We start from the raw sequence: 23,728 nt of genomic DNA on the forward strand, positions 1-23,728 counted from the left end.
AAGATTAGTTTATCAAACCTGTCGCAAATTCCCCACAATGATTATTTTGCCTCAAATTGTGCCAGAATTGGCCGCAAATTATGCTGCGAATTTTTAGCCGTTTTTTCGCGAAGTTCCCCGGGGACAGATAGAACATACCGTCCCCCCCCCCCCCCCCCTCTGAGGGTAGGGAGGGCCCAAGTACGCTTGCGCATATTTTCGCATATTTTGGTGTTTTGACACAAGGTCGCATAAAGTAGCAAATCTAGCATATTGTACCAAATGTAGCATATTTTGCTACAAAGGAATTCGCATAATTATAGGGCAGATTGCGGAAATGGACAAGGAAACTTACCACGGCACGCTCGGTCAGGGAACACTTCCAAACTTTACTTAGCCCGGAAGGAAAAATGCTCATCCAAACACGGGGCGAAATTTTGACCCGAGAAGAGAGTGTCTGCGACTCAAGGTCGCATACAGTAGCAAATCTAGCATATTGTACCAAATGTAGCATATTTTGCTACAAGGAGCAAAGAATTCGCATACCTGAGGGGGGGGGGGGGGGTAATTATCACTGATATCAGTTCATATTTCGCGCATATTTCACGCATATTTCGAGCATATTTCGAGCATATTTTTCTGCTTTTGTGTGATTTCGAAGCATATTTGAAGCAAGTGGCCAATATGCGAAATTTTTGAGCATATTAGGGCCCTCCCTATCTGAGGGGGAGGGCCGGTATGGACTGATCTTGACAAGTTTCAGTCTTGGTGCATGTACAGTATAGTGCCCGGCGAGGCCCGTGGGGTGCGGTTCTGTCTCCAGGGCATCCGGATGAGGAGTATTTTAGGATAAAGGAGCGGTCACACATCCATCTAAAAGTTAAACATACTGGCACAGTCCGCCGACCGGCTCGTATTTTCACAAGGTTTTCAGCATGCATTTTGTCTCTTGGGCAGTGGCACTGGACTCTGACTAGAGATACCCGCGCCAGCTCCTCGAACTCGGATGGCACTGGTGATACCAGATCAATCAATTAGGTGCCAACTGTCATTGCGATGACTACTGGTTTGCGCTTCCAGATCTCGATGGCTTCAAGTAGGTTTCTTGATGGATTGGTGGTGCCGGAAGCCTCCCTACCGAGAATCTTTGGAGTGGCAGAAAGTTGGAATACTTTGAATATTCTCAATGCTCAATGCTCAATGCTGGGTACGATAGTGGAAACCTCAGGGAGCCTTTGCTACCACCACCCTAGCCTCCCCCTAGCCTCCCGGTAGTGCTCAGCTACCATCACCCTAGCCTCCCGGTAGTGCTCAGCCAATCGGTTACCATCACCCTAGCCTCCCGGTAGTGCTCAGCCAATCGGTTACCATCACCCTAGCCTCCCGGTAGTGCTCAGCCAATCGGTTACCATCACCCTAGCCTCCCGGTAGTGCTCAGCCAATCGGTTACCATCACCCTAGCCTCCCGGTAGTGCTCAGCGAATCGGTCCCTCGCCGATTCGCTGAGCACTACCGGGAGGCATCATGAGATCCTTTGCTACAGACTGACTCTCTGTGCACTTCAGTGAAGAGGATGCAACCCCATATTTGCACACGTACGGCATACGTATGTATGTTATAAACTCTAAAGGGGAAGTTCACCCTAAAATGGAAACTTCACAGCCGGTAGCGAAAAATGCACTGATTCCAATGGTGAAGGTCCAAAGTTGATCGGCGCAGCCTCTGCACTGTTCACATGCTCCTGCATGGGGATGGTACAAAGCCACACCAGTTACTGTACTGGTGATACTGGCAATACTATGATTGGGACATGCAATGTATCAGTCAAGCAATGTAATCAACCAACACATCCAATCACCCTTACCCCAAGGATCAAAGCAGCGAATAGTAACATGGTATATGTTCCAACTAAATGCACTGCAGCAATCAGTAAAGAACCTACATTACGAAAGGTACGAAGACTGTAAACTAAAACAACTAACTCCAAGAACATGAGAACAACGGAAGATATAGAAAACGAGCACGGCAGGACAGTGCGTAGATTACTAAACTATTCATGCTCGGATATGGTACGATGCACATAGAGAGTGTGCTCAGGTTACACACTCAGACATGAATGGTCAAACACTAGACACTGACCTGGATTGGACATCCGTAACAGTGGTCAGCTACGGCTAGGCTATAGCATACAATGCATGTAACAGCCATGAATGAGTCTCAGTCGACCTACCAAGCATGACCAGCACTAATGCACTGGACTACAACTATCAAAACAAAAGAAAGACCGGAATATTCTAGAACAAATCTAACAGTATAACTATTGCAACATTGTTGTGAAATGATTTCCTGTTCCTGTTCCTGTTTTCCTGTGTGATGGCATTCCCCAAACTGTCTCGTCTAGTCGTGTGCATGTGTGATATGAGTATGCGCGATTTTGTAGTCGAAAGTCCTGTTGTCAGTCTTCTTGTTCGTCCCTTTCAGTGTAGTGTTCATTTCCGTCATGTCAATAATATAATGTAAAACAAACAAGTCTTGTCCTTTGTGTCCTGCATCCTGGGGAACGGAATGGCTGAGATTCCGTAACAACATGTTTTCACGATGACAGTATGTCTATCAAGCAAGGCTTGCAGATACCATGCATGGTATTCTACTACTCCCTGGACCAAAATATCTGAGGTGCAGCTCCGAAGGATGTACCCAGAGTGCAGCCAGTGCTCATGAGGTGCAGCTCCTAAAGCAGTGAAGTAAGGAGAGCAGACACACTGCCGGATTTGGAGAGCAGCACACTGCCGGATTTGGAGAGCAGACACACTGCCGGATTTGGAGAGCAGACACACTGCCGGATTTGAAGAGCAGACACACTGCCGGATTTGGAGAGCAGACACACTGCCGGATTTGGAGAGCAGACACACTGCCGGATTTGGAGAGCAGACACACTGCCGGATTTGGAGAGCAGACACACTGCCGGATTTGGAGAGCAGACACGCTGCCGGATTTGGAGAGCAGACACACTGCCGGATTTGGAGAGCAGCACACTGCCGGATTTGGAGAGCAGACACACTGCCGGATTTGGTGAAGTCACAGCGGTGAAAGACCAAAAATCCCATCCGCTGTGTGTGATACTTCAAGTGCACCGAATGGAACGTTTTACCAGTCTATGGTTGTATGAAACTAAGACTCAAAGCTTGTTAGACTGTATTTTACCAGTTCTTGGACCACTACCCACAGTGCTGGACCAACAACAACAACTCAGTAAATGCTGCATGAAAATAGCACTGTTCAAAGTGCTTGCGGCATGTGAAAAATGGCTAAAAGCAGTCCAGCTAACTCAAAAGTGTACAATTCAAGGCCAGCAGGCACACAGTTCAGAGCAGAGAAGATTCATAATAGTATAAAAAATATATATCAAGACTTCCATCGGGTATCTGTTATAATTTGAATAAAAATAAAAATGAATTCTGGCACCTGTCTCCAGAAATAATATATAAGTGCACTGAGCAGTTGCAAGGTTTCCTGAGGAGCACCTGTGTTTCTTGAGTACTACCAGGCGTTCTCATAATTACCAGGGCTTCTTGAGCATTGCCAGAAAAGCATGCACATATACAGTGTGTGTAAGTGATCCAGCAGCAAACCGCCTGATTAGCAGCAAAGACACGTGCTTTTGAGCGAAAATATCCGGAGAATGAATAACAGAGAACTAGTATTAGAGAATAAAAAAGCATAAAATGTACGCGGTGGTACAAGTGCTGCACAGTGAGTGAGGACGCGGGATCCAGGACTCCGATCAGGTACGTATAACTCAGGTACATGTAAGCATGTCAGCAAGAGTCTACAAAACCATTTGCACACACGGTTGTCCATTGTGTGTGCACTTGTAGTGATCAAGGTGTTGAGTTAGCGGTAATCCAAAAAGCAGTCTTTCCTGAAACCTGCGACATGTGGCAGCACCTGAGCTTACTCAGCATAGTACCTGGTAGTATGTGCTGCAGCAGTACAGCATCTAGAGCATGTAAAGCATAGCTGGCTGGATGCAGTCATGAGCTGGATGATGATCAGCCCCCGCACACCCACACACATTCCCCGGGAAAGGGAAGGGAAGGGACTGGAACAAGGACAAACGCAATGTTGTGTTCCTGAATACACAGGAACGGATGTCACTATGTGCGACACCAGCTTGTCATCTTCAAATCGGTGTTCAGCAGTGCCAGCCATGTCATCCCGTTGATGCGGTGGTGTGGCTGCTGTCACAACTACTGTATGCGAAGGTGTGGTTGCTATGGCAGCCATCACTATGGTGATACAGCTGTTGTGACTACTGTTGATTAGTGTTGCTAATACGTAGGGTTGCTGTTGCTGCTGTTGTTGCTGTTGCTGCTGTTGTTGTTGTTGTTGCTGCTGCTGTTGTTGCTGCTGTTGTTGTTGTTGCTGCTGTTGCTGCTGTTGTTGCTGCTGCTGCTGTTGCTGCTGGTCAAGCAGAGTTACTGCTGTCATACTGCTGATCAAGCTGGTACTAGTGGATACGGGCAGTAGCAGTATCAGTGGCGTCAGCAGTGACAACATAATGAAGTGACTAGTGACTAGGTAGAAGTGAAGTGTTCAGTTCAATACTCTACTACTAGCAGTCATGGCGAGTCCTGTGCTCCTGCACTACTGCCACTCAAGTCATGATGAAGATGATGAGGAGGATGATGATGATGATGATGAGGAGGAGGATTTGATGACCACACGTGCAGAGGCATGGTTCATCAATGCTTGCCAAGGTGTTCAACGAAGGAATCGAACTTTCATCTGTAACTTAATTTCCACACTGTAATCTACAGATTAGTTTAGTCTTTGTGCATTGGCAGTGGCAGTGGCCATCTTGACTTACTCTCTTACCAAGCAATGCTTCTAGATTCTCGTTGCTTGACATTGATAAGTAGATGTACAATGTAGATACTCCAGCTAGATATCACCTGGTATACAGTCTCTGTTCTCTGTTCAGTCCTGGATACTGGCATTAGCAAGGCCACCAGGGTTGAGATCAGGACTGAGGAGTGGCTCACGCTCCTGTGCAGACAAGTCGCATACCACACAAGCACACGGTTACACAAAAATACACCAGTATCAAAATATAGCAACAGCAAAGGGGAAGTACACACAATACGTACACGTACATGCATATGCACTCAGTTTTCTATCTAGCTACATGCATCGTGCTCTTCAGATGCACACTAGTAGACTGAGTAGTAGTAGTACATTGTGCATTCTAGTTCAGGTGTCAGGATTGCTACCATTGTCTAACATACTCTCAAGTATACTGTAGCTTTACACTGGGTAGTGCATGTAAATGTTCGTGATGTGGGTCTACCGCAAAGAGCTCAGTACAATCTTATTTATTCCCGTAGCTATGCAGAAGACGTTACTTCAGTTACTTCAGTAACGTCTGGCGCTAGCCAGGGTCCACACAGCTTTAATTTCGTGTTTGTTTGTGTGTTTGTGTCACGCCTGGCGCTATCCCGTATCTGTCCCGTATCGTACCATCAAGAGAATGAGTATGTATAGTAGCATTATGTGTAGCATTAAAGCGGTCAGCACCAAGAAACGAGAGACTGTAGAGGCCTGGCATATATGTATGCGAAGTGTATCGGGGGAGTGCATGCAGGGCGATAGTACAGCAACGTCTGGCGCTAGCTAGCCAGGGTCCACAAAAACTTCCTCCGTTAACAAAAACTTCGTGATGAATTTTTGATGGATATGAAAATGCTTAGAACAGGTCCAGAACAGTTTGTATCGACTGCAAACCACTGGACGAAGGTAGTTTAGCTCATGTACAGCGTCTTTACAAGAGAAACTATTGGCAGAATGAGCAGAGAGTTCAGTTTGCGTCGCTTTCGCTCGACTAAAAGCATAGCGTAGGGCCCTGAGCTTCCAAGCTCTCTCGTTTATTTTTCTTCTCTTTAATTTGCATTTTTGCCCTCAGTCCGTGGTTGGTTTCACCCTCATTTCCTTGTGTTGGCTGTTTCCATTATGTGCCATGAAGTGCAGATAGTGCTGTAAATAAAATAAAATATATACATGTATATACAGAGGTCCTGCTCTTGTAGTAGTTGAGCACTCTCGTGTGGGGTAGAGCCTTCACTGTTTGCATTACGCAGAGCTCACTGACTTGTCAGTTTGAGCACTCTGGCAAGGTACGTTCGGGCCTGGTTTAAATCTGGCTTTGGAAATTTTATTTTCATTGCTATCAGGTTCGGTCTCATTTTCTCTGTGCTGCGTTGATGAGTTCAGAAAGAACGAAACAGGATGCTGTCCGCAGATTGAGTATACACAGAGGTTATTGATGAGTCACTGACTCAGTACGTGCACAGATGTAATGTAATCCTTGCACATGTCACAGAGTCCCTGATCAACACTGCATGAGATCGTTCTGCTGGGGGTTTCAGGCTTTCAACTGACAATAAGCAACTACAATTACCTCAGTATCTCCACTCTCGGGTCCTGTCTGATTATTTGGCAGTTGATGCAAGAAATAGACACCAGGCAGGAACATGAGTAGTAGACACCCCAGGCCTACATACACCCTGCAATACAAACACACAAACACACGATGAAATCATAATACAAACACACAAACACACGATGACATCATAATGCAAACACACGATGACATCATAATACAAACACACAAACACACGATGACATCATAATACAAATACACAAACACACGATGACATCAGTAGACACATGATGTCAAGTACATCGTCTTTCTATAGGAACTGTGTTATTCACAGCAGCCACACACACACACACACACTACATACAGAATATGCTAGTGTGCATGGTACATGGTGTTGTGTCAATCCCCACTACAAGTACCTACTGGCCATACACCGGCTCAGACAGGAAGCAAGGTGATCATTAGCAGCATATTCTGAGATTATTCTCTCAGGTAGAACAAGAGAAAATTTGCTGGAGGATGGAGGAGTGCCATAGAAACACACAACACTCTAGCTGTAATACTCAGAAAAAGGACACACTTCAGGCTCTTTACGAACATCTTGAAAGTTTTAGTTTCACAAGTATACTTTTTACTCTAGTCGTACTTCCTCCGCCCAGGCAAAATTTTCGCTTATCTCCTTCAGCCCAATGACAGGTGTCTGACAGCAATTTTTGCATCTTGTGCACTTCACCATCACACAAATCTGCTGGTTCAGGCACACCAGTTCCAAACAAGTTGGCGAAGTCGGCAAAGAGTAAAGAAACACCTAGAGTAGAGAGCGTTGAACGCGAGTGAACTGGTAAAAAAGACACGAAGTCAGTCACTGGTCAAGGTGGGTGGCTGGGTACTGCTAGAGCACCACTGGAGTACAAAGCAGAGGTGTCATGTTGCGAAAAGCCAGCGTGTTTGTTTGCATCCAGCACAAGATGTGTGTACGGTAAAATGCACATGAGCTTGAAGCCGAGAAAGCCACTCGTACTCAGCGACGCTCGCCCACATACTGCAAAATGAACCAGAATCGGCGCTGGGCAAAACAGGGGGAGAAGAAAGGTTTCGATGACAGGGTTGTCACTCACCCAGCTCATTCGCCTGATGTCAACGTGAAAAATCCTGCAAAGCGACGCTGAGCTCGTCAGCTTCAGCTGGTAAGAAACACGACCGATCGTACTCATGAAGGAGGTGAAGCGCTTGGAAAAGTGTGGATACAGAATATTTGCGCTTCTGGAAAGTACGAAGTACTACCCGACAACAAGTGCTGCGTCGGCTGATGACAAAGGATGACTTCAACATTTTTCGACTTGGAGAGTTTCTCTTGATGTTCAACGACTCCTCAACTCATTCTGAGTCGTTATAAGCCATTCTGAGAACCTGGAATGTATCAGTAAAAAGTGTAAAGATAAGCGAAAATTTTGCTTGGGCGGAGGAAGTAGTTGGTCGATACCATCGGCACTACAGCATGAGTCTTGAACAAACTGAGCATGCCGCCACCATGATGGTGGTCATTGCTGTGTGTCATTGCTGTACGTACCACTTAAACTGCAGCTTGTCTATCAAGAAATTACTGACCAGCGGACCTGCAAGGATACGCACAGAACATAATCATTGAATGAAAATTATGAAAATGATGTGTTGTTGGTAGATTGAGTGTGACTAGTGACATCACTAAACAGTAATTTGAGTAAACACTTGTCGGACTGGACTAGTGACATCACTAAACAGTAATTTGAGGAAACACTTGTCGGATTGGACTAGTGACATCACTAAACAGTAATTTGAGGAAACACTTGTCGGACTGGACTAGTGACATCACTAAACAGTGGTTTGAGTAAACACTTGTCGGACTGGACTAGTGACATCACTAAACAGTAGTTTGAGTAAACACTTGTCGGACTGGACTAGTGACATCACTAAACAGTAGTTTGAGTAAACACTTGTCGGACTGGACTAGTGACATCACTAAACAGTAGTTTGAGTAAACACTTGTCGGACTGGACTAGTGACATCACTAAACAGTAGTTTAAGTAAACACTTGTCGGACTGGACTAGTGACATCACTAAACAGTAGTTTGAGTAAACACTTGTCGGACTGGACTAGTGACATCACTAAACAGTAGTTTGAGTAAACACTTGTCGGACTGGACTAGTGACATCACTAAACAGTAGTTTGAGTAAACACTTGTCGGACTGGACTAGTGACATCACTAAACAGTAGTTTGAGTAAACACTTGTCGGACTGGACTAGTGACATCACTAAACAGTAGTTTGAGTAAACACTTGTCGGACTGGACTAGTGACATCACTAAACAGTAGTTTGAGTAAACACTTGTCGGACTGGACTAGTGCTATTGGAAGGTTTGGATCAACCAATGTACAAAACAACGCTATCACGGCAGGGCAAAGTCGCCAAGTCGCTCAACTCAAAACACTGCACTGCTAATGCAGAATACACAGCTGCAGGCATGGGTGACGGGTCATTGTCAGATATGCCAATGCTTTAGTTAGGCCAAAATGGACCAGATCCAGACAAGTATTGTTTGCGCCCTCATCCATACCACGCTACACGGTAAGGCAGCGTAGATGCGTGTCATCGTCCGAGTGAGAAGCTGAGCCAGATTATAAAGGCTCACTTATGACTCAACAACCTACAAAAACTCTGAAGAATTACTGAGGTGCCAAAGGCTGAGGTGAAAGTATGCAGTCTAGTGGTTACTTGGTGTGAAGATAGTGTGAGTGTCGTTATTCATGAGTTGTTGTTATACCGGAGGTTTCTATTGATAGTGTTGACTGTATAGTATAACATCACTACCACTCACCTATAATTATACTATAACAGCACAACCACTCACCCATGAAGAACGCAAGGGATACGGACCCATCAACTATAGCACAGCTACTGCCAAATAAGGATGAATGTCTGAAAGCACACACAAACAACAATGTCGACACAGTCGATCAGAAGAACATTGGTGAGGTTGTACTCTACAAGACGGCAATGCAATACAGGTAGAATCCCTCTAATTCGAACCTCCAATTGCCAGGCCCCAACTTCGAATTATCCCGAACTTCTAATTATCCAAATGCAGTCCCATGTACTGATATGTATGTCAAAATGCTCGAACTTGCATGCTAATTATTTTTGCACATTGTATTTACTGTAATGAAACATGGGCGGTCACGGATCATTTCATTTCATCAAAACACTGGATCGACACAAAGTCATTGGACATTAAATCTTCATCTTCTACGAAGTTCTAGTGAAGCAGTTTTCAGTCACTGCAGCTGTCCTGAAACAATTTCAACGGAAAAGAACAGCGCTGCCTTCTCTACATCATGAAACCCGTCGGAGAGCAGCACGTCGTTCTGAAGAACGGAAGTGGAGCATAGGCATAGACAATTTTTACGACTTCCAGTTGTCATTGTTCAAAGAGGTGGGTTTCTTCAACGCTCTTGTCGATCCTGGAGCGGACCAGGGATCATTTTTTGAGTTACTCTTGACTAGAGAAAGATAAAAAAATGAACTTCGAATTACGAGTAGAGCAACTCCATCTCAATTCGAAATAAGCGCTCGAAGGACATAGTCGCTGTACTGTGAACTGCTCTTCTGTACGAAGACAGAGTTCGAATTATCCAGCGGGCGCACTTTTCGTACTTCGAATTATGCATTCGAATTTGACTTGAAGTGACTTGCAGAAGATCGGTACGACGAAGAAGTTCGAATTACACGGAATGTTCGAATTATACCGTATTCGAATTAGATGGAGTCTACCTGTGTATTATAAATGATTTTTAAAAAGTATTCACATTCTTGGACTTCACATATCTCTAAGAAGGTACAGACCATGTCCGTATGCATTATCTTTGTGTGTGCCGCAATGTGTAGATGCTCATTTCCGTATACATAATATACTAGTATCTACATGGGATCAAAGTATGCAAAGTTGAAGACAGTTGAAGACTCTAAGCCAGACAACTGTTCTTCATGTGCTTTCTCCATGTTACACGTGAAGCAGAAAGTCCTTGTCTGGAGATTGTTTCTTGTCTTTTTTTCCAATTATGATGGCTGTTCCAGCAAATGTCACTGCCACACCATGTCTAGTGAGGAGTATCATCACATGGACTTGTTCCCTGCTGCTGCTCAATAGTACCTAAATGCATGCATTTAGATCATAAACTACTCTGTGTACTGATTGTGGACACTACACTGTCCAATTGAAGAGATAAATTGAATTTGCAAACTTTTCTTGTACTGGACCGGTGAAATGGAGCTTATACACCTTTTAAGACAATTTTTGAACCAGTGCAATTCTTGAAACATAAAATTTGCAAACCGTAGCTTTCCACTTTACAGCAGTAGTACTCGTATAGGTAAATGTGAGAAGTACCCGTAATCCGGGGAGTAATGCAGTTAGGCAATGCATCCAATGACAAGAACACATAGCGCATTCTTACCTTTTTTGTACCACATCAGCCATGTACGTCATAACGGATGAATCCATGACACCTAACAGGGAGATAAGACACCATAAGAGAACACTCCATTGAATCAAGATTGTAAACCAAACTACCGGCATACACATGTACAAGTCCTAGAGTTACAAGATGCACATCTCCAAATGAATGCCACAATACCACAATACCACCCCATGGACATGTAGCTGCAGAAAGATTCCCTGCACACTCTTCACTGGTCCTCGGCTACACAAGTACAAATATCACGTGTCTTCCAAATGTTCACCCAAGCAGGCACAATCAGGCAGGCGTGTAGCTTGTATATAGTCAGCAAAGTCCAGTCACCACACCAGGAAATGGTTGCCATGTACATGTATTCCTGGTTTGGTGCTACTGCTGCTATGTGCTAGCCCTACACTGCAAGTCGTGTTGCTACCAACCACTGGCACTCCTACTCGCCTCCAGTCCTCTACGGGTCTACGACTCTCCAAACACTGACAACCTGCACTGAGCTACAAAAGGGTTGTCTTGTGTTCCAAGGAGCTAGGCTTTGGAATGCGTTGCCCAGTGAGGTATGGGCTTCGGAATGCGTTGCCCAGGGAGGTATGGGCCAAACCCCACCCGACCCAATTCGCATGCATTACATGTATTGCACTAGTCATCACATCACACATTGCACTAGTCATCACATCACACATTGCACTAGTCATCACATCACACATTGCACTAGTCATCACATCACACATTGCACTAGTCATTGTACTGGCTTACCTAGTCCTAGTCCACAGAATGACAGACATGCACTCAAGATCCACACAGACAAGTGATGCTGCTTCAATGCATCAGCAACGAACGGTATCTGAAATATACACGCACACAGCACGCATGTACCCACACACACATGCACACACATATACACAGAGTTCAAAGCATGTGATTACCATTCCAGTATATTGCAGCACACTTCAAAGTACACAGTAACATTGTAATGGAATTGCATGATATACAGTACATGTCTATTACAAAGTAATCACTATCCTCCAGTAATCACTATCCTCCAGTAATCACTATCCTCCAGTAATCACTATCCTCCAGTAATCACTATCCTCCAGTAATCACTATCCTCCAGTAATCACTATCCTCCAGTAATCACTATCCTCCAGTAATCACTATCCTCCAGTAATCACTATCCTCCAGTAATCACTATCCTCCAGTAATCACTATCCTCCAGTAATCACTATCCTCCAGTAATCACTATCCTCCAGTAATCACTATCCTCCAGTAATCACTATCCTCCAGTAATCACTATCCTCCAGTAATCACTATCCTCCAGTAATCACTATCCTCCAGTAATCACTATCCTCCAGTAATCACTATCCTCCAGTAATCACTATCCTCCAGTAATCACTATCCTCCAGTAATCACTATCCTCCAGTAATCACTATCCTCCAGTAATCACTATCCTCCAGTAATCACTATCCTCCAGTAATCACTATCCTCCAGTAATCACTATCCTCCAGTAATCACTATCCTCCAGTAATCACTATCCTCCAGTAATCACTATCCTCCAGTTATCACTATCCTCCAGTAATCACTATCCTCCAGTAATCACTATCCTCCAGTAATCACTATCCTCCAGTAATCACTATCCTCCAGTAATCACTATCCTCCAGTAATCACTATCCTCCAGTAATCACTATCCTCCAGTAATCACTATCCTCCAGTAATCACTATCCTCCAGTAATCACTATCCTCCAGTAATCACTATCCTCCAGTAATCACTATCCTCCAGTAATCACTATCCTCCAGTAATCACTATCCTCCAGTAATCACTATCCTCCAGTAATCACTATCCTCCAGTAATCACTATCCTCCAGTAATCACTATCCTCCAGTAATCACTATCCTCCAGTAATCACTATCCTCCAGTAATCACTATCCTCCAGTAATCACTATCCTCCAGTAATCACTATCCTCCAGTAATCACTATCCTCCAGTAATCACTATCCTCCAGTAATCACTATCCTCCTGTAACAGTTTTCCCCTGTTCTCTATAACTTTACACTCCCTCGCACCTCATGCGTCTTACGCCTGTCTATTAGCACCTTCATTGGCGCCATTGCCACATGTATATTATCACATTTTGCATATAACTGGTCGAGGCACGCTCAACCAGGCCTCTTACTTTTCAAGTTTGATTAAACCTGTTACACTGGTAGCAGAGGATGGTTACTACTCTGCTTTTGGCGGGTGTTCTGGTCGCTCTGCTTACGCTCCTCGTACTCGTCGTTCGGCTGATAAACGATATCAAGACCGCTCAGCGCGTTAGCCAAGGAAACCGAACGATACATCCGAACTCGGAACCGTGGGAGCCAACACCCCGCCTTACGAAAGAGCCGCCTGTGTTTGGAGGAGATTCCGCTACATTCAAAGAATGGACGTTTGCAATGGACATGGCCCTACGGTCGTTGGCACTCCCAAATGCGGCACAGAGGATCGACTACGCGGCAGGATTTTTGACTGGAAACGCTCGTCTTTGGTTGATAGCGGCATTGGAAGCTAACCAAGTGTTTTCCGACTGGCCTGCTCTGAAAGCGGCACTTGGCGATGTGTACGGACCACGGCACAACGAGGAAACATCGCGTATGGGACTAATTTCCGCAGCGCAGCGCGGGTCGCTGGACGCATACATTGCTGCTTTCACTCGCCTCAGCCTGCAAGTGCCGGAAATCGACCACCACACCAGAGCGCTGCTGTTCGTCAGGGGTCTAGTGCCGCACATCCAGCGACAGGTCATGCGTGAGCATCCACGTACCCTGGAGCAAGCTGTCATGGCAGCAAACACCGTGGAGCAGTCGTCAGGGCCACCGGCGTCGGGGCCACCAGCCAGTAGAGAGTCGCGTTCCGTGCCCAGCTTCCGTGGTCAGGGCCTCCGCAAGCTGACGGACCAAGAGCGTGTCCAACTGCGAGCAATGGGACACTGCTTTGCTTGCAGGAAGCCAGGCCACCTCGCTAAAGACTGTACTGAGGGTGGACAGCGCTACCCAAACGCTGGTCGCCAGTAAGAAAGGGGGTGCGCTTACTGGCGACGACCCAAGCGCCCACGCCGGTACCAGTCGCTAACCGGTTCGGAGCTCTGGAGGTTGAAGACGTTGCTCTCCAGGAACCTACGGAGCCGGAGACACCCATAGCTGTAGGAAATAATTGTCCCGTTGCAGAAAGGTGTCATGTCAGCAACGTCAGCGTCGGCAATGAACCTGAACACGACCTACTGCGCATACAGGGAAAGATCGGCGGTGGCCGTGCAGTGATGCTGATAGATTCCGGTTCGACGCATGACTTCATTGCAGACAGTTTTGTTCGAAAGCATCATCTTGACACGGATGCAAGCTCAGCAGTGCTGAGCGTAACATTGGCGGACGGCTCGACCAGCGAGGTCCCGCAGATTTCCACACGCACGCTAAGGGTGACAGTCGGGGGCTTCAGTGAGGAACAGCACTTTACTGTGTATCCCCTGACTCGCTACGACGCTATTCTTGGCAAGCCGTGGCTTACAAGGAACAACCCCAGCATCAACTTCCGTACGAACGAAGTTCAGTTGGACGGTGAGCCCTTTGTTGCCAAATTGCCTTCAGCTAACCCGCCGACAGCCGACCGGCCATCTGTGGAAAGCATGTTTATCAGTGGCCGACAAGCTCGTCATGCCCTGAGGAGTGGAGCCGAGGGGTTTCTTGCATGGGTCACTGCTGCAAACGAGGAGAATCGTTCCGGGCCACAACTCCAGGAATCAGAGCAACAAGACATCCAGAACCTGCTCAAGAGGTACCAGGATTTATTTCCAGACGAGCTGCCGAATGAGCTTCCACCGAAGAGACCAGTCGACCATGAAATCCAGATAGAAGATGGAGCCAGACCACCGTCTCGACCCGCCTACCGCCTGCCGAAACCAGAGATGGACGAGCTCCAGTCACAGCTATCAGAATTACTTGAGAAGGGATTCATTGAGCCAAGTAAGTCGCCATACGGTGCACCTGTGTTTTTTGTGAAAAAGTCGGATGGTACTCTGAGAATGGTGTGCGATTGGCGAGAATTGAATAGAATTACGATCAAAAACAAAGCTTGTCTTCCTAATATTGATGACTTATTCGACACGATCCAGGGCAGTGCATATTTCTCCAAGTTGGACTTGCGGTCAGGCTACAATCAAATCAGAATTCAAGACTCGGATGTTTCTAAGACGGCCATTAATACGCCGTTCGGCCACTTCCAATTTAGAGTCATGGGATTCGGGCTGACTAATGCCCCGGCCACCTTTCAGTCACTCATGAACTCTATTCTGCAACCGCATCTCCGAAAATTCGTTGTAGTATTCTTGGATGACATTCTAGTTTTCAGCAAGACCTGGGAAGATCATCAGCATCATCTTCAAACAGTTCTAGAAACACTTAGAAATAGTGAGCTGTATTGCAAACAGTCTAAATGCGAATTCGGCGTGAGAGAAGTTCTCTTCTTGGGGCATAAAATCAACGGCACATCAATTTCCCCTGATCCCAAGAAGATAAGTGCTGTGGAAACATGGCCAACTCCGTCGTCAGTAACTGATGTGAGGAAGTTTCTTGGCTTTGCAAACTATTTCCGAAGGTTCATAGATCGACACTCGACCATCTCTCGTCCATTAGAAGAAATCACCGGAAAAAATTCACGCTTTGAATGGAGCGCTGCTAGACAGAAGGCATTCGAGTCTCTAAAATCAGCATTACTCGAGGCGCCAGTGTTGCAACTGGCCGATGTTGAGAAAAGCTTCATGGTAGAAACTGACGCAAGTGACTTTGCCGTGGCGGGTGTGCTCCTGCAGCAGGGAGAAGATATGGATTTGCATCCCGTAGCCTATTGTAGTCGGAAACTGTCAGCTGCAGAACGCAACTATACTGCGGCCGAGAGGGAAACGTTGGCTGTGGTATTTGCATTAAAGTGCTGGAGAATCTATCTATTCCGCCACTTTGACCTGATGACTGATAATATGGGTGTTGTCTATTTACGAACCAAACCGACTCTCACCAAGCGTGAGGCAAGATGGGTAGAGTTTTTAGCTGACTATGACTTTACGGTCTTTCACAAACCAGGAAAGAAAAACATTGCCGACCCGCTTTCACGCCGTCCAGATCTGTTCAGTGATTCTGAAATAGGCGGGTCATCCTATCCTCCTAACATTCAGTTGAATGCCATAGAGCATACCCTAGAGATTAATCCAGACTTAGCGCAGTTAATTGTCAGCGGTTACAAGTGCGACAAGGATCTTGCTCCCATTATCAGGAGACTGGAAAATTCAAGCCATGACAATCTGCACGACCGTTACCTTCTAAATGAAACACCCGGTTATCTTTATCTCAGATCTTCACCACAGAACAGGTTATGCATTCCAAAGAGTAGCAAACTCCGACTCGCGCTGCTTCAAGAATACCATGACTGTGTGACTGCGGGGCATCCCGGTCGAGATCGCACCTATTTCAGACTCTCTAGATATTTCTATTGGCCCAGAATGGGACTGGATGTAAAGGCGTTTGTCAAGTCATGTGACGTCTGCCAACGAGTTAAAGGCGGCCAGCTAAAAACTGGTCTCTTGCAGAATTTACCAGTGCCCAGTCAGCCGTGGGCGGATATCTCGATGGATTTTATCATGGGTTTGCCTAGAACCGATACAGGTCATGATGCTATATATGTATTTGTAGACCGCTTGACAAAGTGTGTACATTTAGCACCTACTTCCTCTACTATTGACGCTAAAGGAAGTGCTGATCTGTATATTCAACATGTATTTCGACTTCATGGTTTGAGTTCTAGTATTGTATGTGATCGTGATCCAAGATTTACGGCAGCATTTTTTCAGGAATTGTTTGATCGCTTAGGAACGAAACTAGCATTTAGTACTGCCAATCACCCTCAGACAGATGGCCTAACTGAACGAGTAAACAGAATAGTAGAGGATGTGCTGAGGGCTTTTGTAAATCATAAACAAGATAACTGGGATATGCTCCTACCTCTCTGTGAGTTTTCTATCAACAGCGCTACTCAATCATCTACAGGAAACACACCGTTCTTCTTAAATTACGGTCTAAATCCCAGAGCGCCACCCGACTTCCTCAACCCTATTCAGGGAGGCAGAGATTCAGCTGATTGGTTGCAAGCAAGACAAGACGCGGTCAAGATCTCACAAGATGCGCTAGTGGCAGCTCAAGCTCGTCAGGCCTTCTATGCAGATCGGACAAGGGTCGAGGGAAAGCTGAAGGTGGGAGATTTGGTAATGGTCTACCGGGATTTCCTCCTGACTCCTGAAGCTCGGGACCGACCATCCCATAAATTACGCCCCAAGTGGTTTGGCCCCTTTCCTATAACCCATGTGGTCGGCCCGAATGCCTACAAGCTCAAGTTGCCTCATACCAGCCGCTGTCACCCGGTATTTAATGTGTCGGCACTCCGTGCCTACGAGAAGAACGCTATTCCTAATAGGAGACAGCCTACGCCTCCGCCTATCACGGACCTTGATGGTCATGCCCGCTATGTGGTGGAGAACATTCTCAGTCACCGCCGCCGGCAGAATCAGCTTCAGTACCTAGTCAAGTGGCAAGGCTACTCTGATGCCACTTGGGAGCCTGAACATTATTTGTTGGATGAATCTGGTAATGACATTGTTCCACTTCAGAAGTACAAAACCTTGGCTTCTGCCCGCTGAGTTTTGCAGTTGAACTTCTAGTTTCACCTTACACATTTGTTGAGCTTATTACACTTTATTTGCATGGAGTTTCAGTCGTCTTATTGTGTTACTTCAGTGCGAAGCCTTTTTTCGTCTCGCACGTGTTTGCGCTTATTGTACTCTATTCCACTTGAGCATTTGGGTTATAAGCTCCTTCCTCTCCATAGGAGGGGGATGATGTAACAGTTTTCCCCTGTTCTCTATAACTTTACACTCCCTCGCACCTCATGCGTCTTACGCCTGTCTATTAGCACCTTCATTGGCGCCATTGCCACATGTATATTATCACATTTTGCATATAACTGGTCGAGGCACGCTCAACCAGGCCTCTTACTTTTCAAGTTTGATTAAACCTGTTACACCTCCAGTAATCACTATCCTCCAGTAATCACTATCCTCCTTCAATCCTGTTCAAATTCTCTCAATGGACTGATGTTTTTTAAATCGTAGTTTTCGAATGATTAAAATATTATCACACGAAGAGACGAAGCCAGTTGTAAACCTGACGAGGTATTTCGCACCACTACTTCTCAATGGTACGACAGGACTCATCAGGTTTACAACCGGCTTCTCTTCGTGTGATAATAATTATGTTTCCCTCCGACTGTCCTTCTTTAGGATTAAAATAATATAATTAACTTACGTTCACATCAGACAGACTGTGATGACAAAAGGGTGCTATTGGACTGCGCACTGCAGTTGAGATAAATGCGTTTGAAATGTTGCGTCTGTTTCCTGTGAACTTTCCAAATTCGCTTAGTTTAAGCTCGTTTTCTATGTAAATCTGGTCGTTTTGTTGTGATTTTGGTGCACAGACAGAAGAAAAATCCCAAGCTTTCCTCTCGTCTTTATTCAAAGTAAATCAGTGAAGGGGCTGTGAAGTTTCTTTTAAAACTTCACATCCCCTTCACGGATTTAAAACGAACTTCGAAGAGAGGTGTTGCTGAGGTTCTCTTTGGCTCTGGTGTTTGCTGTTTGGAAGAGAAGCTCTCGGGCTTTCTTGTAAATTATTTAATAGCGAAATGTCGTTTGTTTCTCCCTTCAGCATGGACGGCAAGCTCCACCAGGTTCTTCTCCAGTTAGATGATTATTTTTTGGACATGAAGTTGAAGCTCCGCCGAGTGCTGAGGCCAAGGCTGCTGCTATAATCAGTTGGTAGTTTGTTCCTCTCAACACGATGACAATGATGACAGTGATCGTGATGTCAAAGAAGATGTCAGTGCCACTGGGTTACTACTGTAGAGCACAGGCTACTGAGCCTGCTACAGTGGCCAGTGATGGCGCTGCACAATCAGCCGCGATTGCTGCTCCCAGCTGTGGGTGCAGCCAAACGTAGGGAGGTTCTGCTGTACGTTACAGGAACGCGACGCGACACAAAGCATCACGGGAACTCTCTTCGCGTTCCCGTAATGTAAAGAAATCCTTTTCTGCTCTACGTTCACGCAGAGAAGTCACGTGGACTGTGTACTGGGACTTTCCTCTTCCATATTTGGCAGTTTTCTGTCTGCACTCGAATGATACCCAGCAGATCTGTACGCATTTTCTTTGCGTGTGCCACAACGTAGAGAACCTCATCTACGCGTAGAAATCTGGACCCAAAACACGCGAAGCCTTAGACTCTAACCTAGACACCTGCTCTCTACGTGATTTCTCTACGTTTCACGTATAGCAGAACCTCCCTATTGTCTCAAAAAAATTGACGCAGGAGCACTGGACCAAACATCTCTCAATTTCGCAGGGATGGAGAAACCAGAAAAGGAACTTACCATCTTGGGCTTGCTGGAATTATGTGCCTATCCTTCATATGATCAGATATGATCATGTGATCTGACCACATCATGCACCATTTTTGCTATGCGCATATGCTCCTTTGATATGCAGGGAGGGCATGAACCTTTGATATGCAGGGAGGGCATGAACAGGGAGGGCATGAACAGGGAGGGCATGAACAGGGAGGGCATGAAGGGAGGGCATGAACCCCGCGACATCAGGCTGGCTTTGGTTGATGTTCTTCACTCCTTTTACATTAGTTACTTCTAGACAAGCCGTATTTGGGTGCCTGTGTGTGTGTGGTCATGAGGGATCGAGGGAACATGCTGCAGAGAGTCTACAGTACTGTAGTGTTCTTGGGTGTTGTGGGTGTTGGTGAACTACTTGTATGCACCATGTCCTCCAAACTTGACTCGTACTTGAAGCAGTATCGTGGAGCTCGCACGACTTTGATGTATTTTGAAGGAAGTTTATGGTGGCAGCCCAACTACAACAATGGACAGCGGAGGAAAAGCGAATGGCACAACTTCCGTTGTTTTTGGATGGAGATGCATTTTTTGAGCTCCCTGACGAGGATAAAAAGAAAGAGGGCAACGTGAAGCAACGGCTGCCTGATGCCTTCACACCATCAACAGGCCAGGCACATGGCCAGTTTGTTACTCGCACCCTTGGTCACGTCAAGAGTGTTGATGCATATGGAGCAGACCTGCGCTGGCTATTGATCGCGGTGGGACATAATGTCGAGATGGACGGCACATCACTCTGGAGTCGACTGTATGGTGCTTCTTCTAGGATCAGTGCCCTTTGTCGCGATCCCCCCGTGACGCAAGTTCTTCCAACGACCCGGGTCGGTGAGATTGAGAGGTGTGAGGACGGGAAGGAATTGGAAGAATTTGCTGCTCGGACCATTGATGCCGTTGCTAGTTTGCAGGAGGAGGATTTAGAAGGGAATAGGCGTAGGCAGAGTGCGCACATGCAGCAGGTAGTTAGGGAGTTAGAACGCGATCAGACTCGGGTGTATTCAAAGGCTGACAAGTCTAGTGTGATTGTGGTCTTGGATCGTTCTCACTATGACACCATGTGTCGTGCCCAGTTACACAATGCCCAACATGCCCACGCTCATCAACCAATTCATCAGGGGCTTGCCGTCGACGGAGGCCAACCAATTAACATCTAATGGTGACTCGTCATCAATTGGAGCCTGCGTGACATATGTTCGCCGCCTGCGCACTTCGGTGTCTCACATGTCGGGTGGTGTGTCGGCCGTAGCAGCGTCTTCGGTGAAGTCGTCATCCTCGTCCAGCGGGCGAAGACAGTCCAGTTCAGTACTATGCTTTGAATGTAATGTGGTCGGGCACATTTCACGGAACTGCCTGAGATGTGTCAATCGGCTTGACCTTGATCTCAGCGGTGGGTGAGGTTTGTGAACGCTATGATGGTGATGATCTGGTTGAGGTTTGTGAACGCTATGATGGTGATGATCTGGCCTCAGTGGTGTTTACAGCTCTCAAACCTGTCTGTGCTGCCACGGGGAAGAAGCTCGAGCATCCACTACCCTATGTGTCGGTGGATCAGGATGAGGTCGGCAATGTCACGCTTGCCACTAGTGATGGCAGCGTGCGTTGGAATGCAGCACCGAGCCGGTGGAAAGTGACGTGGCAGTTGAACGATGGCGTAGGGCCTGGTGCCAGTGTCGGTTCGGGTATTGGAGAGTACTCACGACACAAGTTGACTGCGGATCAAGAGAAATTGTTTCAGGACGAAGTCGATCTGTGGATCCATAATGGCTGGGTTGTTCCCCACGACGCATCAGTCCATGGTTCTCCACAATGTGTTCTGCCGCTCATTCCGCAAGTTCAAGAGCACAAACAGGCCACGTTTGTGTTGGGCAACACAAGAAATTTTCATTCGGACCGATAACAATGACAAGAAGTTGAGTAACTCTATTCCTGCAGTACTCTTAGACAATCATGAAACAAGGTATTTTAATTTACACCTGTGAACATACGTACATGCACAAAGAGAACCCAGCAACTTACGGTGACCATTCCAATCACTAGCGATATACCACCAAACATGAGACCCCATTGCCTGCACATAAACAATAGACAAATACATACATGTATACAGCATGAGGAAAACACATACAAAAACTCTTTTATACACACCACTGTACTGTACCACTGTACTGTACCACTGTACTGTACCACTGTACTGTACCACTGTACACCACTGTACTGTACCACTGTACGCCACTGTACTGTACCACTGTACACCACTGTACTGTACCACTGTACTGTACCACTTTACTGTACCACTGCACACCACTGCACACCACTGCACACCACTGTACACCACTGTACACCACTGCACACCACTGCACACCACTGTACACCACTGTACACCACTGTACACCACTGTACACCACTGTACACCACTGTACACCACTGCACACCACTGCACACCACTGTACACCACTGTACACCACTGTACACCACTGTACACCACTGTACACCACTGTACACCACTGTACACCACTGTACACCATTGTGCACCATTGTGCACCACTTCACACCACTGTACACCACTGTACACCATTGTGCAACACTTCACACCACTGTACACCATTGTACACCACTGCATATCACTGCACACCACTAATTGAACACTGCACAATACCCGGATAGTATATCATACGGGCTACTGACTACATTGTGAGAGAACACCGTATAGTCTGGGCATATATAGTCTAGACATGTATAGTCTGGACATGTATAGTCTGGACATGTATAGTCTGGGCATGTATAGTCTGGACATGTATAGTCTAGACATGTATAGTCTAGACATGTATAGTCTGGACATGTATAGTCTGGACATGTATAGTCTGGACATGTATAGTCTGGACATGTATAGTCTAGACATGTATAGTCTGGACATGTATAGTCTGGACATGTATAGTCTGGACATGTATAGTCTGGACATGTATAGTCTGGACATGTATAGTCTAGACATGTATAGTCTGGACATGTATAGTCTGGACATGTATAGTCTAGACATGTATAGTCTGGACATGTATAGTCTGGACATGTATAGTCTGGACATGTATAGTCTAGACATGTATAGTCTGGACATGTATAGTCTGGACATGTATAGTCTGGACATGTATAGTCTAGACATGTATAGTCTAGACATGTATAGTCTGGACATGTATAGTCTGGACATGTATAGTCTAGACATGTATAGTCTGGACATGTATAGTCTGGACATGTATAGTCTAGACATGTATAGTCTGGACATGTATAGTCTGGACATGTATAGTCTGGACATGTATAGTCTAGACATGTATAGTCTGGACATGTGTAGTCTGGACATGTATAGTCTGGACATGTATAGTCTGGACATGTATAGTCTGGACATGTATAGTCTGGACATGTATAGTCTGGACATGTATAGTCTGGACATGTATAGTCTGGACATGTATAGTCTGGACATGGATAGTCTGGACATGGATAGTCTGGACATGTATAGTCTAGACATGTATAGTCTGGACATGTATCAGGGGACACGATAAGATTTCGAAATTGCTCTGACACAATGTCCTGCCACTTCTGGAACCGGTCGGACATGGCCGGACACTGTGATTTTTTTACAAGTCTGGTACTCAGCACTCATAATAAAAAATAATTATTATTATTATTGGCTACACGACACCACTGCATAATGCACACATGCATGTACCGGTACATGCTACATCACCCTGCGGTATACCGTATTGCTGGTCACATAAAGGATGATCATCACACTGATCTCAAGTATTGTAACACTGATTCAAATCGCTGTGCGTTTTTCAGCAAGCATAGTAACTGTGATATGAGCGTGCAGTGTTTCTGCACATTTCGGATTTGACCTGGTTTTTCAGCGGCAGATCGAAGACATTCATTTTTACGCAGTCGACAAAAGACAAAGTGGGTATCTGCTTGCCCATTCTAACTTCTTGTTGCCAACTCCAAGATCGACAACATGTCACTACTCGAGTTGGCTGAAGGCTCCCATCTTTGCAAACGCGATGTGCTCTTTGAACAGCACGTAGTTTCTACGCGACGTTGAACTTCTGACTTATTTCGCTGCTGCTGCTCCGTCGATCTTGCACAGCGCCTGTGCAACAGGAGCGTACTTGACTGGATTTGCAGAAGACTGCTCCTTTCGATAGAGGCATATCGCAAGCTGGCACACATTACTGACGCCTTGTTTCCCTGGAACAGGGACGTTTTCAATATTTCGGATTGTACAAGCGCCTCG

At 46.0% G+C, this 23,728-nt stretch overlaps 2 protein-coding genes across 2 annotated transcripts in view; both read right to left on the minus strand.

Moving 5' to 3' along the window:
* Positions 1 to 2,092: 2,092 nt before the first annotated feature.
* The window catches only part of LOC135813746 (chromaffin granule amine transporter-like), a 48,359-nt gene continuing 26,723 nt past the window's right edge, over positions 2,093 to 23,728 (minus strand). Inside the window, exons 11-17 of the mRNA XM_065326753.1 lie at positions 21,469 to 21,520; positions 11,681 to 11,768; positions 10,910 to 10,961; positions 9,307 to 9,374; positions 7,989 to 8,034; positions 6,437 to 6,542; positions 2,093 to 5,028 (exon numbers count right to left, since the gene is read on the minus strand). Coding sequence (XP_065182825.1) covers positions 4,960 to 5,028; positions 6,437 to 6,542; positions 7,989 to 8,034; positions 9,307 to 9,374; positions 10,910 to 10,961; positions 11,681 to 11,768; positions 21,469 to 21,520 — 481 coding nt within the window. The 3' untranslated portion in view covers positions 2,093 to 4,959. The remainder of the gene's footprint in view (positions 5,029 to 6,436; positions 6,543 to 7,988; positions 8,035 to 9,306; positions 9,375 to 10,909; positions 10,962 to 11,680; positions 11,769 to 21,468; positions 21,521 to 23,728) is intronic.
* Positions 2,711 to 4,539, minus strand: LOC135813332 (probable serine/threonine-protein kinase fhkB). Its single transcript, XM_065326431.1, has 2 exons — positions 4,099 to 4,539; positions 2,711 to 2,965 (listed from the first exon to the last, which is right to left on the minus strand). Exons 1-2 carry the CDS (start codon positions 4,537 to 4,539, stop codon positions 2,711 to 2,713), a joined length of 696 nt encoding a protein of 231 aa, XP_065182503.1.

Source organism: Sycon ciliatum, chromosome 4 (assembly GCF_964019385.1).
Source record: "Sycon ciliatum chromosome 4, ocSycCili1.1, whole genome shotgun sequence".
NCBI lineage: Eukaryota > Metazoa > Porifera > Calcarea > Leucosolenida > Sycettidae > Sycon > Sycon ciliatum.

Coding starts and splice junctions, on each gene's coding strand:
- LOC135813332 (XM_065326431.1), bottom strand. CDS start 4,539: ATGTTGTCACTGCTGACGCCACTGATACTGCTACTGCCCGTATCCACT. Junction 2,966..4,098: donor ATTCAGGAACACAACATTGC/GTTTGTCCTTGT, acceptor CAAATCCGGCAG/CGTGTCTGCTCTCCAAATCC.